Source organism: Schistocerca piceifrons, chromosome 9, assembly GCF_021461385.2.
Source record: "Schistocerca piceifrons isolate TAMUIC-IGC-003096 chromosome 9, iqSchPice1.1, whole genome shotgun sequence".
In the NCBI taxonomy this organism is placed as follows: Eukaryota; Metazoa; Arthropoda; class Insecta; order Orthoptera; family Acrididae; genus Schistocerca; species Schistocerca piceifrons.
The window spans coordinates 160,130,644-160,151,209 of record NC_060146.1 but is presented as its reverse complement, the minus strand read 5'-3'; the positions used below and the strand labels follow the sequence as shown (position 1 = coordinate 160,151,209).

Genomic DNA, 20,566 nt, shown 5'->3' with positions numbered 1-20,566 from the left:
CAGCAGATTAAAACTAATGCCAGACAGACTAAAACTTGGAACCTTTGCAGTTCGTGGGCAAGTGCTCTACGAACTGAGATACCCAAGCATGACTCATGACCCATTCTCATAGCTTTATTTCCACCAATGCCTCATCTACTACATTCCAATCTTCACAGAAGCTCTGCTGTGAACCCTGCAAGGCTAGCACCACTCGAAGAAAGGAAAATGACCCAAGTTCAAGTCTTGGTCTGGCACACAGTTTTAATCTGCCAGGAAGTTTCATATCAGCTTACACTCTGCTGCAGAGTGAAGATTTCATTCAGATTATTATCTGTCACTTCTCACTTCTTTCACTTCTGGCAATTTTTGTTAATGTGAAAAACACGGAAATGCAACATGGTTTGGAGTGCAGGTTAAACTGTAGGTCAAATTGTAATTCGGGCGGGAGAGTCAATTTAGAGGTCAGAGAAAGGCAACGGCATACCAACTCCAGTAAGAGCTTACCTGCAAAAAGGACGGCAGTGTTGAAACCTCCCGATGGGTCTTATTATTGATTTGTTTTTTGACTGCTACTCTGAAAAACTGAAGTACTTGTGATGTTTGTTTGGACACCGGCTGCCACATAATGAGAATGTTAGACTGTGGTCACAGTGGCACAGGTCTCGGTGGCTTCCGCCATTTATCAATGTGGGCCAAAGATGTCTGATCTTTTCTAATGAGTATGCCACTACATGCTGAGATCATTGGCTGAATGTATACACTTCGGATGACAATTGGTAAAATTCAAATCAGTTTGTTTTCCTCAGTCATATTGGCTGACACAACATGAAACACTGATTGTGAGAAACTGATAAGTTTAGTTAAGGAGGAGTAGGAGGAGGAGGAGGAGATAGTGTTCAACATCCTGTCAACAATGGAGTCATTAGAGTCGGAGCACAAGCTCAGATTAGGGAAGGATAGGGAAGGAAATCAGCCGTGTTCTTTCAAAGGAACCACAGCAGCATTTGCCTGAAGCAATTTAGGGAAGTCACAGAAAACCTAAACAGGATGATGGGTTTGAAGCATCGCCCTCCCATATGCGAGACCATTGTGCTAACCACTGTCCCACCCTGCTCAGTTTTAGGCAAAGAAGAGGTTTGCGGCATCCTCAGGCTGACAAATATAATCGGGATATAGTTTGCAGTTTAAGAAACTAAATTGGAGGTTTCTTGCAAACCACAAATGGGCAAATTCTGTATCAGAAATTTTAGGAATAAATTTTAACTTCAAAAAATTTGTTCCATTGAGAAGGAAGGAGTACCTATTGTTAAAGCTACTGTAATGGATCTTTTTTGGATTTTGTTAGGTGGACATTTGTTGTTGTTGTGGTCTTCAGTCCTGAGACTGGTTTGATGCAGCTTCCATGCTACTCTATCCTGTGCAAGCTTCTTCATCTCCCAGTACCTACTGCAACCTACACCCTTCTGAATCTGTTTAGTGTATTCATCTCTTGGTCTCCCTCTACGATTTTTACCCTCCACGCTGCCCTTCAATGCTAAATTTGTGATCCCTTGATGCCTCAAAACATGTCCTACCAACCGATCCCTTCTTCTAGTCAAGTTGTGCCACAAACTTCTCTTCCCCCCAATCCTATTCAATACCTCCTCATTAGTTACGTGATCTACCCACCTTATCTTCAGCATTCTTCTGTAGCACAACATTTCGAAAGCTTCTATTCTCTTCTTGTCCAAACTAGTTATCGTCCATATTTCACTTCCATACATGGCTACACTCCATACAAATACTTTCAGAAACGACTTCCTGACACTTAAATCTATACTCGATGTTAACAAATTTCTCTTCTTCAGAAACGACTTCCTTGCCATTGCCAGTCTACATTTTATATCCTCTCTACTTTGACCATCATCAGTTATTTTACTCCCTAAATAGCAAAACTACTTTACTACTTTAAGTGTCTCATTTCCTAATCAAATTCCCTCAGTATCACCCGATTTAATTTGACTACATTCCATTATCCTCATTTTGTTTTTGTTGATGTTCATCTTATATACTCCTTTCAAGACACTGTCCATTCCGTTCAACTGCTCTTCCAAGACCTTTGCTGTCTCTGACAGAATTACAATGTCATCGGCGAACCTCAAAGTTTTTACTTCTTCTCCATGAATTTTAATACCTACTCCGAATTTTTCTTTTGTTTCCTTTACTGCTTGCTCAATATACAGAGTGAATAACATTGGGGAGAGGCTACAACCCTGTCTCACTCCTTTCCCAACCACTGCTTCCCTTTCATGCCCCTCGACTCTTATAACTGCCATCTGATTTCTGTACAAATTGTAAATAGCCTTTTGCTCCCTGTATTTTATACCTACCACCTTCAGAATTTGAAAGAGAGTATTCCAGTTAACATTGTCAAAAGCTTTCTCTAAGTCTACAAATACTAGAAACGTAGGTTTGCCTTCTCTTAATCTTTCTTCTAAGATAAGTCATAAGGTCAGTATTGCCTCACGTGTTCCAACATTTCTACGGAATCCAAACTGATCTTCCATGAGGTCCGCTTCTACCAGTTTTTCCATTCGTCTGTAAAGAATTCGCGATAGTATTTTGCAGCTGTGACTTATTAAACTGATAGTTTGGTAATTTTCACATCTGTCAACACCTGCTTTCTTTGGGATTGGAATTATTATATTCTTCTTGAAGTCTGAGGGTATTTTGTCTGTCTCATACATCTTGCTCACCAGATGGTAGAGTTTTGTCACGACTGGCTCTCCCAAGGCCATCAGTAGTTCTAATGGAATGTTGTCTACTCCCGGGGCCTTGTTTCGACTCAGGTCTTTCAGTGCTCTGTCAAACTCTTCATGCAGTATCTTATCTCCCATTTCGTCTTCATCTACATCCTCCTCCATTTCCATAACATTTTCCTCAAGTACATCACCCTTGTATAAACCCTCTATATACTCCTTCCACCTTTCTGCCTTCCCTTCTTTGCTTAGAACTGAGTAGCCATCTGAGCTCTTGATATTCATACAAGTGGTCCTCTTCTCTCCAAAGGTCTCTTTAATTTTCCTGTAGGCAGTATCTATCTTACCCCTAGTGAGACAAGCCTCTACATCCTTACATTTGTCCTCTAGCCATCCCTGCTTAGCCATTTTGCACTTCCTGTCGATCTCATTTTTGAGATGTTTGTATTCCTTTTTGCCTGCTTCATTTACTGCATTTTTATATTTTCTCCTTTCATTAATTAAATTCAATATTTCTTCTGTTACCCAAGGATTTCTATTAGCCCTCGCCTTTTTACCTACTTGATCGTCTGCTGCCTTCACTACTTCATCCCTCAGAGCTACCCATTCTTCTTCTACTGTATTTCTTTCCCCCATTCCTGTCAATTGTTCCCTTATGCTCTCCCTGAAACTCTGTAAAACCTCTGGTTCTTTCAGTTTATCCAGGTCCCACCTCCTTAAATTAGCTGTGTAAAATTATTATTACTGCTTATTGGCATTTATATGCCAGCAGGTTGGTGATTCTGTTAGATGACTTGGTTTGCAAATGTGATGTACTTATGTGTTTCCACTTTTCAGTTCTTTAAGTGGTCAGAATATCTTATTCTACACTTCGTTTATCTTTCATGAGTATGCTGAATGACAGTCATTGGAGGTTAATTGACATATGTCTGCACGACTTCAAAGAAAACTCAGCAAATCAGTGTTTGTAATCTTGCTCTTCCAAGATCGTTATGAATCATCTTGCGGAGGTAATACAATGTTTGTCCCTTCATTTTGTAAATTTGTAAAAGTTGTATGGTGATTCTAATAATGGAGAACAGAGTGTACAGAACTTGCCACATTCTTTTAGAGAAAGCTATAGCTCATTCATATGTACTTGGCATCTTTTCAATAGTACAAACCTCTTTATTACGAAAAGGATAGTTGCTGCTCACCATACACCGGAGAAGTTGAGTTGCAGATGAGCACAACAAAAAGACTGTCAGAAGGAGGGCTTTAGGCCAACAAGGCCTTTGTCAAAAGAAGACAACACACACACACACACACACACACACACACACACATGCGCGCGCGCCAATTCAACTCACACACATATCACATGACCACAGTCTCAGGCTGCTGAGGCCAGACTGAGAGCAGCAATGCATGATGGAAGAGACAATCATTGGCCAGAAGCTCAGTTTCTAATAGTCTTGTTGTGCATATCTCCAACTCAGCATCTCTGCTGAATGGTGGGTAGCTATTATCCTTTCCATAACATTGTTACACTCCATCTGGATTTTCCAATGTTTAAAATCCATATTATAGCACTTGTCACCAAGCACAGAGATGGTGTGATATCCACCCAATTCCTGGGGCTAAAACTAAACCTACTTGTACATAGAATAGATTCCAACATAACCTAGCCTTCTTAACCCTGCTATAAACTGATGAAGGAGATTGAACACAGTGTGACCAAGCTGTCAGACAATGTTATCAGACAACCTCTGGCAATGATGTCTGAAGACTGTTGTCTGTGCCATAGTGAATACAGCCTTACTCTCAAAACATATAGTGGAGAATCAATATAGAATTGTTGTATGTTTCATGCTGAATAAGTATCTACAGTAAAACCCAATTTTAATGTCGCCGTATTTTGTTTTCCCAATTTTTACATTCATTTTTGTCAGTCCCAACAGCAGTCCTATTCTCTAAATACAGTGCTTTCCTACCATAAGTGATTCCATGTTACAACATTTCCTGCATTTTAAGTTTTCTTTTACATTGATTATCATATACATTTCTGCAAAAAGTGCATTGTATTCCTGCTCAAAGTCAGCCATGGAACAAAAAAGACTATACACAAAATTATTAATAATGTAACAGCATTAGCTCAGTAAGCAAGATTTTCATTGTCAATGTGTTGGATCATGGCCATGCATTATAGGTTTGCAGTGTTTGGGAGGGAGGGAGAGTATACCGAGTCACTGCTGTAACGATAATCATGATCTGATGATAGTGATTCTAGTAGCAATCTCCCTTCTGTTCATTGTATTGTATTACAGCAATATACAATTTCACTGTCCACATAACAGAGTCTTTAATAGTAAAATGTCACCAGTAGGAATATTCTGTGACTTATCCAAAGAATCTGATTATGCAAACCATGACATTATGTTAGAGAAATTACAACTCTATGGTATAAATGGAACAGCATATGAGTGGTTTAAGTCATATCTACAGAACATGAAGCAAAAAGTCTCTTTATATGCTTCAAGTGATTCAAAGGAGTTTGCCACTTCATCTAACTGGGGTGAAATTACATTAGGTGTTCCACAAGGTTCGATCATGGGTCCCCTCCTGTTCTTGATATATGTGAATGACCTCCCTTCTTATGTGAAACAAGATGCTGAACTGACACTGTTTGCTGATGATACAAGCATAATTATTAATCCAGTAAAAGAAAGTCCGATAGAAAATGATACAAATAAGGTCTCTGGAAAAGTTATTGATTGGTTTTCTGCAAATGGGATTGCTCTGAACTGTGAAAAAACACAGTACATCCAATTTTCTGCTGCAAAAAGTATAATTCCTTCAATAAACATAACACATCAAAAGAAGTCAGTAGCCACGGTAGAGCATACAAAGTTTTTGGGTGTACACATAGATGAGAATCTTAATTGGAAAATTCGTATTTTGGATCTCCTAAAGCGACTAGGTTCAGCAACTTTTGCAATCAGAATAATTGCCAATTTTGAGGATGTAGAAATTAGTAAGCCAACATACTTTGCATACTTCCACTCTCTGATGTCATACGGGATAATATTCTGGGGCAACTCAACACTTGGGCAAAAGGTATTCACTGCTCAAAAGAAAGTACGAGGGCGGTTCAGAAAGTAACCTCCGATTGGTCACAGTGCGGGTTGTGGGGGGAGTAGCGACGCCATCTGTGCGTTCACGCACTCAACAGGTCAGTCGGCATCAAGCCGTGGTCGAGTGAACGTCGTACCTGCGCTAGTTTAGTTTTTGTGGCAGTTTGAAATGTGTGCTGCAATAGAAAACCCCGCCAAATGTGAAGTGCGTGCTGTCATAAGGTTTTTTACAGCCAAAGGATATTCTGCAGCAGCTATTCATCATGAGCTTTGTGCCGTGTACAGACCAAGAGTTATGAGTTAAGGAGTTGTCCGTGAATGGGTACGTTTATTTAAAAGTGGACGAGAAAACGTTCATGATGAAGAGAGGAGTGGTAGACCATCATTGGTGACTGACGAACTCGTTCAGACAGTTGATGCAAAAGTTCGTGAAAATCGACGTTTCTCAATGTTGGAGTTGTCTACTGGTTTTCCACAGATTTCTAAGACTCTCTTGTACGAGATAGTGACAGCAAGATTGGGTTACCATAAGTTCTGTGCACGATGAGTGCCCAAAATTCTTACCGACCACCACAAAACTCAAAGAATGGCCTCTGCATTAGACTTTCTGTCACCTTATGAGGACGAAGGAGAACCATTGTTAAACAGAATCGTGACCGGTGACGAAACCTGGATTAAGTACGTGAACCCTGAGACAAAAGAACAATCAAAGATGTGGGCACATTCAAATTCGCCTACCAAACCAAGAAAAGCCTCGCAAGATTTTTCTGCCAGAAAACTGATGGCAACGGTGTTTTGGGATGCCAAAGGGGTGTTGTTGGTTGAATTCATGGAACGTGGTACGACCATTAATCAAGATGTGTACTGTGAAACAATAAAAAAGTTACGACGGGCTATACAGAACAAACGCCGTGGTATGCTGACTTCCGGTATCGTTTTTTTGCACGATAACGCCCGTCCTCACTCTGCTCGCAGAACAACGGCCCTTCTTGAGTCCTTCAAGTGGGACGTTATCAACCATCCACCTTACAGCCCAGACCTGGCGCCAAGTGATTATCACCTCTTCATGCATTTGCAGAAATGGCTCGGGTCACAGCGGTTTGATGACGACGAAGAGCTCAAAGATGCGGTCACAGGCTGGCTCCAGGCACAAGCGGGTGATTTTTATGCAGAAGGAATTTCAAAGCTTGTGAAGAGATACGATAAGTGCCTCAATCACTATGGAGACTATGTAGAAAAATAGTGCAAAGATGTAGTTGTAAGATGTATATATTAAAATATTTTTATTTAACTTGGTGTATTTTTTTAAATCAACTGGAGGTTACTTTCTGAACGGCCCTCGTAGTTAGAATAATGTGTGGGGTTCATAGTCGCACATCTTGTAGGCATCTGTTTAAAAGGTTAGGAATCCTTACAATTACTTCACAATACATTTACTTAGTAGTGAAATTTTTTCTCAGCAACATGGACCAGTTTAAAATCAACAGCGACATTCTTGATTACAATAGCAGAAAAAAGAAAGACTTACACTATCCTTTACTTAACCTACCTTTGTCACAGAAAGGGGTAAAATATGCTGCTATAAAACTTTTTGATAAATTACCAGATGAAATAAAATGTCTGACAGACAGCAGTAATAGTTTAAAAAACAAACTGAAATCATACCTCCTTGACAATTCCTTCTATACCACAGATGAATTCTTCAATATGAGTAAATAAATCTGGAGGTATAATACAGGCATTTTGTGCATGTAAGGGAATGGAATACGTAATAGAAATATTAAGGTGTAACACAATAATGTAAACAAAAAAAAAAAAACTTGTTTCCCGCGCGCATTTCTTGTGCATTTGACACATTCCACATCATAATGGTTTTTCCGTGCTGTCTGCAATAAGCTGTAGATTTTTGCCTATTGTTCTTTGTTTACTTCAGCATTTTAACCAATATTGTGTTACAAGTTTTATTTACCATAATTTTATAATGATCAATAATAAGTCTCACACCAGAAGATGAATATCTTTTTAATGTGATTTCATTAAAGATGTTTGCTTTCGTGTTTTATTTACACCATTAGACATGATTGGAATGAAGTGGGAAACCCGCACACACATTTGTGCCTGTCAGTACTTGGCCATGGCCTTTGTGATTGATGCAACATATACTATGGAGATATAAGTAGAGGTAATTGCTGAAGAAAGAAAAAACACAATTAATTATTTCACATTTTTTAAATAGGCAAAATTTAAATTGTTTTAATTTTATATTTTGAACAGTATGAAGAGAATGACAGTAAGAGCAATTTATTAATTTTTGGTTGTTTTGTTTGCTAAGATTTTGTGTATTTTAAACTTTTCAGTGTTTTACACTTCTTTAAGTCACTCCACTGAAAAGTGGAAAATGGTAGTTTTACTGTACATGAAATATTCAAAATGACCACCTCCTTAGCTACAAAAGGACATGGGTTCCATTCCTGGTACCCCCTCAGATTTTTTCTGATCTAGGGAGGATAGGTACAGGGGCCATACAGGCTTTGTGAAGCAAGGAGGAGGAGCTGCTCAAATAAAGAAGCAGCTGCATTGTCAGGCTCCATCTACTGGCAACAAAGGCCAGAGGGCCCAGCAGCATATCAATCATGTGTCCAATGACCATACGAGGGAAGATCAAAAAGTAACACACAATACTTTCATTATCTTTTACCTACTTTTCTATATAGTCACCAATGTTCTCAACACATTCCTCCGATAGTGGTGCCAGTTTTGATATGCCCTGTTCACAGAAGTCTATGTGGCTGGAGTATAGCCATCTGCAAGCTGCTGATTTCACTTCTGGATCTGTCGCAAAGCATCGGCCAGCCAGGAATTTGCTCATGGGGATCAAACAGATGAAAGTCCGACAGTGCAAGATGAGCCTGTATGGCGGATGCTGGGTGCAACTCCCACCTAAATTTGGTGATTTTCTCATGAACAGGAGCAGCAACATGGGGTGAGCACTATCATGTAGATTTCTGACACTGTCAGCATTAATGTAGTGGCGATTGTTTTGAAGGGTCTAATGCAACTTAACCCAAGTTTTAAAGTAGGCTGCAGCATACACAGTGGCCCATTATTCAGTGAAGTCCACCAGTAATATGTGATGCATATCCCAGGACATTGTCACAAGCACTTTCCTGTCAGACTGAGCCACTCTGAATTTTTTTTGTACTCTAGAACCACCTCGTTCTGTCCCATAGAGGCATCTTTGGTTTCAGGCATGAAGTGGTACATCCGCGACTCATCCCCAATGACAAATGCCTTTCAGAAAGTCATGCCCTTCTGCGGCTTGATGAATAAAGTGATCCAAGCTTGTCATTATTCGCTTACTCTTCTGGTTGCCTGTTCAGTTCTTAGGCATGCAGTGAACACTAACTTTGTGAAATTTCACCACATCAAGAACAATATCATACGATGCACCACTGGAAATGCTGAACTGCTGCATAAGGTTTGCAGTTGCACATGCTGCTCATTCAAAATTGTTGTCTCAATAGCTCTGATATTCTTCGGGGTTGCAGCTGTTACTGGCTGCCTGGAGTGTGGTGAACTACTAAGGTTCACACAACCCTCTTGGAAGAATGCACACAACCCGGAGACATTGTTATGCACACACCATGCATGTTCCTGTAAATTTTACTTGGTTCATGCCCTCTGGCCCATAAATATCAAGCTACACTTCGCTACTCTTCACAGGTCAAGGGCAGTAACATGTGCACCACATTTGTTCCATAGTTCAGGCTTCTCTTGCTATAGCTGCACTTGAAAACAAAATAATGTCTGTAGCATAAACTTCAAACCAAATTCTTGCGAAATTTCAATAGACCAGCTGCAATACCAGGGTAGAAAAAATATTGTGCATTATTTTCTGATCCTTCCTCAAAGATTGCTCCTCATACTGCCTCCTAGGCAGCAGCTGAGCAGTCAAAACAGGCCTAATGCCTAATCCACATACATGTTTACATTTCTAAGTATTCAAAATCTGTAAAGAAAAGAAGTTACCAAAAATATTTAATAATATCATTAAGTGGCTAAGTGAGGAACTGAAAATCCCTTTTAGATACGTGACGAGTAGCAGTGTCTGTTATCAAAATGTGCATGACATGTAGTAATGTACTGAAAATGGGACTCAGTATTTACAAAAATCAGAGGAGAAAATGTTTGAAAAACAGCACTGTAATGAAGTAAATATTAACTTACTAATAGCCGATAAACAGCAGCTATACAGTAAATCCAAGCAGGCATTAGATTTTTTCAAGATATTTGCTTCCTTACTAATTTACTTGATTAAATTTATATTGTGTATTTATGTATGGCACTAAGCAGTAGTGACATAGTTTACTATTAATACCTGGGGATTCAAAAATAGAGAACAGATTTCAATTGTTTATTACAGACAATCTATTAAAGGTAGAAACATGTTGCACCTGTCACTGGATAGAGGAAATTACCAAGTTCTGAGACAGCTGTGCCATTATGTGTGGGATGAAATGGTCTACCATTCTGGTATTTCTCAAACAATGCATGGTGCTCATGTTGAGTGTATGGTACAGTGTCTGTGCAAACATAAAACTTTGAAATTTCCTCTATCCTGTGATATGCACAAGGTGTTTCTAATTTTCATAGTTTGTCTGTAATAAACAACTGAAACCTATTCTTTCTCTTTGAATCACCCTGTACAATGTATAGATCATATAAGGGGCAGTCAAATGAAAAGATGGCAAATTGAAAAATGGTAATTGAACTGTTTACTATTTCAAACGTAATTGCCATAACTGTGAAACAAAAAGTCAATGGCTTGATGGAAAAATTATTGGGATTGCCCCAAATTGTACCTGAGTGTGCAGCTCTTCATCCAAAGCAAATCAATGGTCACAAGTATCTTTCTTCAGGGCACCAGTAATATGGAAATTGTATGGAGAGAGAGAGAGCAGGACTATACAGAGGACGGGCAGGCCCACAGCCCAATGAAACGTTATTCCCCCTTTATAACAACAACTAGAGTCTTGGGGTTAGTTTTATGAACAGACATGGCTGATAAATTAGAAACATATTTGTGATAAAATCAGTATGTTAGCTTTCTCAGGAACCTAATTATTGACAGGTTCGAATACCTTCAATTAGTAGTGATGAGGAAGCTAGAGTACTGATTACTGAAAAAAAATACTGAAATATACTCCCAGTTTTTGTTATTTTAAGTTCTACAAAGCTAACTTACAGAAAATATTTCAAAATTTATTTTCTAAATTAATTTATTAGATAAACTCATTAGACACATTGTTGATCTCCACTTATAGTTTTAACAACACAAGCAGATCTTTAAAGCACTTTGAGTTATTAAGAGCATTATTCTTGCAGTAATGATGACTTGTTTGGACAAATTCACATCTAGACAACACAAAAAACTTAACCACATTGTCAAAATGTACAAACACATAAATTTGAGATAAAGTGGGCCAATTCCGATAAGAACAGGTTATTAAATCACATATCTAACAAGACAGTGGGCTAGAAGAATTGTGGATGCAGTTTAACTGTCCGCCCCAAACAGCCACAAGTTTCACAGCTGAAGGCTTTCAACAATCATTTGGTAATGGATGAAATAAAAGTTCACTGTCACTTCAAACTGCACCAACATTATGGTAAGCCCCATGAAGCAAACTGTAGGTGCCAAATCACTCACCCCTTTGACGGTGGCGTAGACAGGCACCGAGATGTCGCAGTAGCCACCAGCCGGCTGGTGCCCCGCACTGGTGTGGCCTGTGGTGCCATCTGCCTGCAGGCCGCCAGCTGCCACCTGGTAGATGCGCGACTCCCACGAGGGGAAGCGGTGCAGTGGAGGCGTCGGCGGTCGACATGCGTCCGTCGAGCCACTCGTTGTGCTGCTCGTACTGCCCCCTGCAGTGCGAGTGAGTTTTCACCCATTTGTATTATATCTCTGATGAGTCTCATTAGCAGAACTACTGCAATAGTCCTAAATATTTTCTCTGCACTCCCTGTGCTGCACTGATAAACACTTCCATCAGGGTACTGGGGAGATCTCTCTCTCTCTCTCTCTCTCTCTCTCTCTCTCTCTCTCTCTCTTTCCAAATGTGGTATTACTAAAAAGTAGCAGAAGAAGTGAAAGAGCACTACTATCCAGAAAGTGAGGCTATAAATGATAAACAAGGCAAAGAAAGATGTCACCATCATTAGCAGTTCATATCCAACACAGCACAAAATGCGAATGAACAAAATTACAGACTGATAGTGCATACCTCGGATAAACATTGCTTTCTCCACAGCTGTGGCAATGATCCAGGATGGACCATTTTTGTTTAACAATTAGCAGTTGTATAAAAAATTCCTACAACAGTACAATTTCTGGTAAAATGAGAATAGGAAATGTCAAATCCTTTAAGGAAACCTAAAGTAGTAAACAGAGAGATGTTGATAAATAGGAACAAAGTGCAGGAAATGATACCTGAGGTAATAAAAAAGAAATAGGTCTGATGAGCATATCCCTGGAATTGAACAAGTGTGTCTTCAGAAGAAAACTGTGGATTGGACAATGTGGATAATGGAGAAGGAGAAGAAACTGGAAGTATTTTAGGAATGACTATACTTTCTGCCTGGACTGTTAGGAAATGTATTTATTTACAAAGTGCCACTTTGGTTTTTGTGTCATTCTCAAGCAACTGCTGTAACAACATAAATAGCTGAAAACCCAATTCAAATTCTTGTCAAAAAATATTTAGCTCAATTAATCTCCAAAAATTTAACACCTTTTCCCACCTCATTGATGTGTGTCAAGAATGTTGAGTCCTCTTTAGAAGTACAGTATCATCCTCATGTCATCCATGATATATTACTACCACATGCATAAAAACAAGAGGATGTACTGGTTCATTAAAAACAAGAATATTATGTTACCTGTGAATCTGATGCATGCACAGTGGTAAGTAATAGTACAATATTGACACGAATTTGATTACAGTAAATAAAACTTTTGTAATATGTTGAGTGAATTTGAGTGTAAAACACACATAAGGTTCCTGTTTTTAGTGAAGTAAAATGTCCTTTTTCATACTACTTTCTTCTGCAAAGGACACAAATATGCAAATATTGTTGAGACAAGAATGATGTCCTCTTAAGAATAATTTATTTTTCTTTGTGGAATTACTACAAGGAGACAAGACTTACCTTCAGGACATGGAAATCTGAGTACTACGAACAGAGGCATTTAAAGGCAGAAACTGTTAGTTTCTTCCTTGTGAAGGACAGGGGATTAAGTTGGGGAAGATTAGAAAGGAAGGGAAGGTCACTTGCACCCAAGGTTGACAGGGAAACACCTGATATGGATGCAAAAGTTAGCATACTTTCCACATGTGCCCATAGAAAAAATTTAAGATTTCTTCTCCTGAAGATTCAGTACAGCAAAGCTTTTCTGTCTTTTCCCAAGCATATTTTCCTACAAGCTTATTTTCCTACTGATAAGATTACTTCTTTGTATTAATATAGTTCATCACTGGAAAAAAATGACATTAATTTTGGCACCTTCTTTTTCAAGTGCTGTAATTTACATAAAATGGCAGTGTACAAGTGGTACTTACCAGAGAAGCAGTTGTTGTAATTGAGGGATAGGAGAGTGAGAGAGGCAGTGAGGGGTGATACTACAGTACAGAAGCACATAAATGATAATGGTGATGGTGATGACAGTGGTAGTAACAGTTCAGCCGATTATATGAATGACTATTAATGGTGGATACGTTATTGAACCTGGAGAGAACAATAATTTTAGAGAAAAACAGCACACAGACTTCCCACTGAATACAAATTTCATACAAGCTGTCTGATAAATAATGATACCAGCTGGAAGAGTTGGTGTTGCAACTGAGATGTAAAGAAAATTCTGTATAAACGTACAGGCTTAAGTCTTACCCTGTCTACATAGCAGTATTTGATATTACTGAAATATGTTATTGTCATACTGCTTCATGCTCACAATTTCAAACTATCTGTTCAAAATGCATTTCACCACTTCAACACAGGATAGTGATGCTACAACTATCTGCTTCTTACTGCCATTCCCAGCACACACACACACACACACACACACACACACACACACACACACACACACACAAAACAAACAAAAAACACAAAAAAAACTTGTCAAATGAGAGAAAATCCCAGACTTACAAATTACCCACAGTGGTTGACAGAAGGGCACAAATTCGAGGTTCGGTACAGCACTGCTTGCCCCACCATTCATGAACCTTATTACAATCAGAACAGATCATCCTACAGCAAAGCTGGTAGTACATCGCGCAATAGCATTTGGTACACTTCCCCTGTCAGACTTTGTGGCAAACAACTGATGCTTTAGTGTAGCCCCTAGGTTAGCTGCTCGTGCATTAGTGGCAACCTGACATGGATAGATGGCACAATCAATATTATATATATTACCAGTTTAGCAGTGTTTACACTTTTCACCAGAACCTGTGATTAGAGAGTGTCTCTAATGATTTTTCTTTACTGCTCTGTATTCCCCCACAACTCTTTAGGAATATCCTTCTACACCATTAACAACTGAATCCCCTGAATCAAAGACTGGGAGGTCACCCCTCTTTTCTTCTTCCATTTGATATCCAGTCCATGATGATAGTTGAGAAGTCTTTCCTCTTGTGTCCTTTTGACAGACCCATACCATTGCAGTTGTTTCTATTGAACGAAATCAATAACTGAATTCTGAAAACTTATCTGATTACTTCATTTCTTATTATTCCTTTTCTTGATAATATTGCTGAATGTTTACATAACTTCTGTAGCTAATAATTTTGAATTTAGTTTTCATTTCACTGTACAAACTTCTGAATCATATGTAATGATGCTCCTAACAGTTATTCAAAATAGTCTTGTTTTAGTTCAGTTCTTATGAACTTATCCCACGGAATTATATTTAACAAATAAATAGTCATCTTGACTATATTTATTATCAAACTACCTTGTCTTGTTCCCCAGCATTTTTAATTTTCACCCTACATATTTATATATTTCAGTAATTGCTATTGTTCCACTTCCTTCTCCCAGTACTAAATCTTCATATATTCCATCAGCTACCACGTACATATTTCATTTTCCTAATGTCTACATTTAGACCTCCCTTTTTATATTCTTAGGACATTAAGTTTATGACCAGAAAATTCATACAAGAATACAAGAAGTGGAACCTAAATGTAAAAAATCAGTGCTGTATCTGATTCAACCTATCTACACATTTTTTTTATACTTAATTTGCCTTCACTGCACAGTTCTTCCTTATCTTTAAATAAAGAACTCTCCAGGCACACACAACTGTCTAAAGACTGTGTGTGTAGCCACTGAGATGCACAAATGTGCACTGTAATTTAGCACACGTAACCACAATTTATTCTATTCTTGAGGGTCAGTCATCGAAGCTTCATGCAATAATAGTACTATGGGCTGGGGTACTCACAGAACACAGTCTATATGAATCTTATGGCATCTTTTCTTATTTCTAAAAGCTGGCAGATCAGCACAGTAAATGCACTCAGTACGAAACTCCGACGCAGTATACCGTCCCTCACAGATGGACCACGAGCACTGTCATGTTGTGTATCAAACTGCAGTCACAAAGAGACTGTGTTCCAAGCCACATCAGACTGAGCGTTTTCTTCAGGCACAAAAGACTAAATGTGCACAAGTGTGTCATCTTTCACAATTTATACCTTTATCTGTCTGACACTCAGTACACAGCAGTATGAATTCTATGCTTTTCTCGAAATACTGCACGGGGGTGAGTCAACAAATGTATTGTGAGTGTCACATCATCATTTGAAATTTATCACCTGTGTGTGTTTCTAGAAAATGACAGCATATGCCAGGTAAAAGATAGCCAGTGTATAGTATTCCAAGTCTCATAGCTAGTGGACTACAGCCAGTTATGCTACAGGAGTGTACTTCTTAGAACAGTACGCATTGCAAAATCTGTTCCGTACATGGTGAGAGCCATATTTGAAGGAGAGCTGTCCTCTATTGGAGACAAGAAATGAAAACAAATGGCAGAGAATTGACAAATGATATGTGTACCATCATCGGTAATGTTGGTGTAATGGTTAGAACATCTGCTTAGTAAGCAGGAAATCTAGGTTGAAGTCCTGGCCATGGCACAAATTTTAATTTATTTTTTCAGGTTCTGTCATTATCAAAGATAAAGTTGTGGCTCAGGTCAAAAACATCATATTTCTGCCACTGATGGAGATGTACCAATGGTGGAGGCCAAGGACATTGTAGGCTTAGAGACTCTGCGAGGCAGTAACTGTGCCACATGATGCATAGTCACACGAGTTGGGAGTTGGCCACCTGGGGGACTAATACGGTTGAAATGTAGCCAGCAACAGAACAGTCAGAAGTTATTTCTCTTCGAGCAGTAATCTTGTGCCGATCATCACCAGCTATATTACGACACTGTCTTGTTGGTGACACTGATACAGGACTCCTAGATACAGCATCGCTTCACTCTGGTGGACTATGTCAAATTCACCATCTCACTCTGCCATATTGATGTGGGAATTTGTAAGCAGGCCTTGAAATACAAAAGCTGGCCAGACTAGGAAATGTCTCCCCTGGATATCTGTGTTACCACGGCCTATCTCGTATGGACACTCCGGACTTCCTCATGTTATTATTGAGTTTTACTGCTTGTAACATCTGGTAGATGCTGAACTTGTGGAACTTCAAGTGTCAATTTCTTTTCCTTCATTTTTTGTTTCCTGTGTACTTTAAATTTTCCCACATACAATGATCTGGCAGTTTCAGTCATATTAATGTTTGACACCAGTAAATATTTTAACTGTAAAAGTCTTCCACTATTGCTGCATGTTACAACAGAAAAGCAAAATACATTTGAGGCCCGTACACATTGCACCAGCTTAGTCATCATATGCTGTGACTTATTTATTGACCCACTCTCAGCTTCGGCCATAAGAGTAAAACTTGCCCTCTTGAAGCGTGGTTTAGCAGGTAGAAGCAGATTGTTAACAGATGATTTGGTATGTAGGACCACCACAATTGAGAGACATGGTAATTAATTTGGAGAGAGCTGCTTCAGTTGTACGAATATTTGTTCAAACCATGACAAGTTTCCAGATTTTAAAATACCACCTTCAGGTGTATGAAATTATTATGTTTTGTAACACATAACATGTAGTTGGGCCAGTCAGTGCAAGAGTTCCAATCACTGTATGTTGTGGAAACTGTCTGCCACCGGGCGGCCACAAAGTAGGAACACCGACAACTACCATGTGAAGGGCCACACCAGAGGTTTTGATGAACATACGGTGATTGGAGGCCACTGTCCTAACCACTTGTTATGCGTTACCAGATACATTAATATCGCACACTTGAGGACTGGGTTTTAAAATCCTGAAACTGGTCACAGTTTGAATAAATATTAGTACAACTGGAGTGGATCTCTCTAAATTAATTATTATGTTAGAAAATGAGGTGACGAGATGTGGATTAGTGCTGCTGTGGCGAGTTCCGCTCGGCTGCCGCACCTTGTGAGACATCGCGCCGGCCCTGTCCGTCGTCGAGCCAGGGCGCGCGCTCCCTGCTCGGGGTGTAGATTTCAGCGTAGTCGTGGACTGCCTCGTCGGTAGTGCCGGTTCCGGTGTCACACAGCGGCGAGACTGACGGCAGCAGGGCCAGACCCTCCACCGCCGCTTGCAACTCCTCGTCGAGCATGTGCACGTCCGAACCTGCACAGGGCGGAGCACCACGTTCTGCACGCCACCAGTGCCATTCCACCACCTCCACCACTACCACCACCATCACCACCACCACCACCATCATGGCCATCACCAGTACCACCACCACCATCACCCAAAACCACACACCATGCATGTACACACTGGCGCATTCGCTTGTGTTGACATCAAAATTTTAGTACAGAAACTGAAACTGTTCTGTCTTCTCAGTAACCTGAGCAAACACATACAGGGCAATGCAGAGGGAATGTCACATAGTATGTGAAGTGGTTCCACATGTCATAATAAACCAAAAAAGTCCTACAAACATGTTTCCAAATTTTGATCATTACAGGATTGGATCGGGTTGAAGACTACACACACCCAGGAATTACTACAAAGACAAGTTTGAATGTTACTTACCCAAATGTTGTGTAGGCACTGTAGTGGACAGAATAATGGTGGGGCAGATGACTGATCCATCCTACGAGAGGTGCGAAGGGTTCTCCGAAAGAGGGTGGCACTGTGACGTCACACTGAGGCAACAGCTGCAAGCGTACCCAGCGTGTAGTCATGGGTTGGACCAGAGAGCAGTCATGAGGTCATGTGCGAATCATGCTCGTATACCAATTAACTGAGCAATTCCATTGTATTGCTGAATATCAACATGCTGCATACGTTCATCTGTGCACAATACACAGACATGTTGTTTGAGAATGAGTACTGCAATCGCAATGCCCATGTGGCTGTGACAGAATACCAGGGATGTTTCCCTGATCGATTAACCCCCTGTGCCAAGTTACGTCCCAGGGTTTTTTAAACAGTTCTATATTCCACAAACGCCAGTGTGGCATATGTTACATTCCGAAGGCTTGTACCCATTCCATGTGCACATCTGTGTCCGGGTGACTCAGTAAGCAGATAACAATTTTGTGAATGGTTGGCTGTACACAGAGACATAGTACAAAACACTTTATTTACAGCTGAGGCTAAATTTATGTGCAATGGTATCATGAACATATGCAGTTCTCATACATGGGGAATGGAGAACCGACATGACACTAGGGAAACAAGACTCCAAGTTAGGTTCACAGTGAATGTCTGGTGTGTTATGACTGATGGCCTGATGACCGGGCCTAGGTTCCTGCCAGTCGCATGACAGCCACAGCATACACACATTTCCTGATAGAAGACTTACCTGCACTTTTGGAAGATGTGACATCAGAGCAACAATGGCAAATCTGCCTGCAACACGGTGGATCACCGATTCACTGTACCACACAAGTATCCCAGTATCTGAATAAATGGTGGCCGTTATGGAGCATCTAACTGGCCTGATAGATCACCCGACCTAACCCCATTTCACTTCTGTTTGGGGGGCTGGTTAAAGGGGGGGGTGTACACTATAAAGGTGGATACACGTGACGAACTTGTCACTCGCATCGTTGACACTGTTGCCTACATTAAAGTCCACCGAGATGATGTTCGATGTCCAACACAACACACCCTCCAAAATGTTGACAAGTGCACTGAGTGGGTGGGGGACTTTTTGAACACCTTCTGAAGGACAATTCAGTCACCTATCCTACCATTACTTTGTCCACCACAGCTCCTGTACAGCATTTCAGTAAGTAATATTGAAAATTGTCACAGATGTGTGTTGTCTTCAACCTGCTCCAGTTCCATAATGATCAAAAATTGGACACGGGTTCATAGGACTTTTTCGGTTTATTTTCACATGCAGAATCGCCTCACAAATTATGTGACATTCCTCCTGAATCACCCTGTGTACATACAGGTCCAGTCATTAGTATCTCCACAACATCAGAAGACTACTGGGTGAAAACTACAATAATAAAAGGAAAATGGTGGATATCAAGATGGAGAATCTCTCCAAGTTCTGATCCATAATAGGCATTGTGACACAGATCCAAGGAGCACCACGAGACGTGCTGGAAAATGGCATGCAATGGAATGATGTGCTTGTTTTGTGTCCTCAAATCTGCTACCAGTAAGTCAACTGTCATGCTTCAGTGATGATTTGATACAAAATACCAGGTTAAAGCTCCAACACACAAAACAATCTACAAATAGTACAACAAATTATACCATATCTAATCAGAGACACAAAATACACATGACACAGAACTTTTTTGACTGGAGCTTCTATTATACTACTTACAGTAATGAATGTTATAAGTAGTATAATAGAAACAGCTGTCAAAAAGGTTGTATATCACACACGTTTTGTGTCTGTGATAAGATATGGTATAATTTTTTGGGGATCAGAGAAAACAGACTTACAGAGACTCTTTAGGCTAAAGAAAAAAATTATTATGGCGATGGTAGGTGCAGAAAAAAAGACAATTATGCAGACCTCTGTTCAAGTCAGTTGTTCCTGGCCTCTAAATGTATGAGACAATTGAGTTTTCTAAACAAAACCCACAACATTTTGAGAATAACCTGTTTAAGCATGATTATGAAACAAGAAACAAATCTCAGTATAAGTTACCAACACATAGGCTAAAACAGCTGGAGAAGATGCATGAGGCTGGGAAATAAAATCTGTGAAAAATTTCAAAAATTATGTACCGGAAGAATTTGACTTCATTAAAAAAGTAACTTGCAAGTAAATATTATTACAGTGTAGAAGAATTTATGACTGACTGTCACAAGTAACCATACCTGATGATTAATTTTATTCTATTTCATGCTAAAAAGTACTTTAAGTAGATATTTATTCTTAATTTTATTTTATTTTCAACATGATTATATTAAATCATTTTGTGGTACTTAAAATTACAAAACACTGTAAATTATTCCATCTGCTTACAATTAGAAAGTAACTTTTAACTGATGAGTCACCTATGACCCAATCATTTGACTGTATATGACATGTTATGTGATAATAAAGTTTCTATTCTATTCTGTTCACATTCCGTGTCACTGCCTGTTA

The 20,566-nt window shown here is 39.6% G+C and overlaps 1 protein-coding gene across 1 annotated transcript in view; it reads right to left on the bottom strand.

Annotated features, from left to right (window-relative positions):
* The window catches only part of LOC124717037 (uncharacterized protein CG43867), a 594,156-nt gene that overhangs the window by 119,961 nt on the left and 453,629 nt on the right, over positions 1-20,566 (bottom strand). Inside the window, exons 8-9 of the mRNA XM_047243692.1 lie at positions 17,422-17,622; positions 11,544-11,758 (exon numbers count right to left, since the gene is read on the bottom strand). Of these exons, the coding sequence (XP_047099648.1) occupies positions 11,544-11,758; positions 17,422-17,622 (416 nt within the window). The remainder of the gene's footprint in view (positions 1-11,543; positions 11,759-17,421; positions 17,623-20,566) is intronic.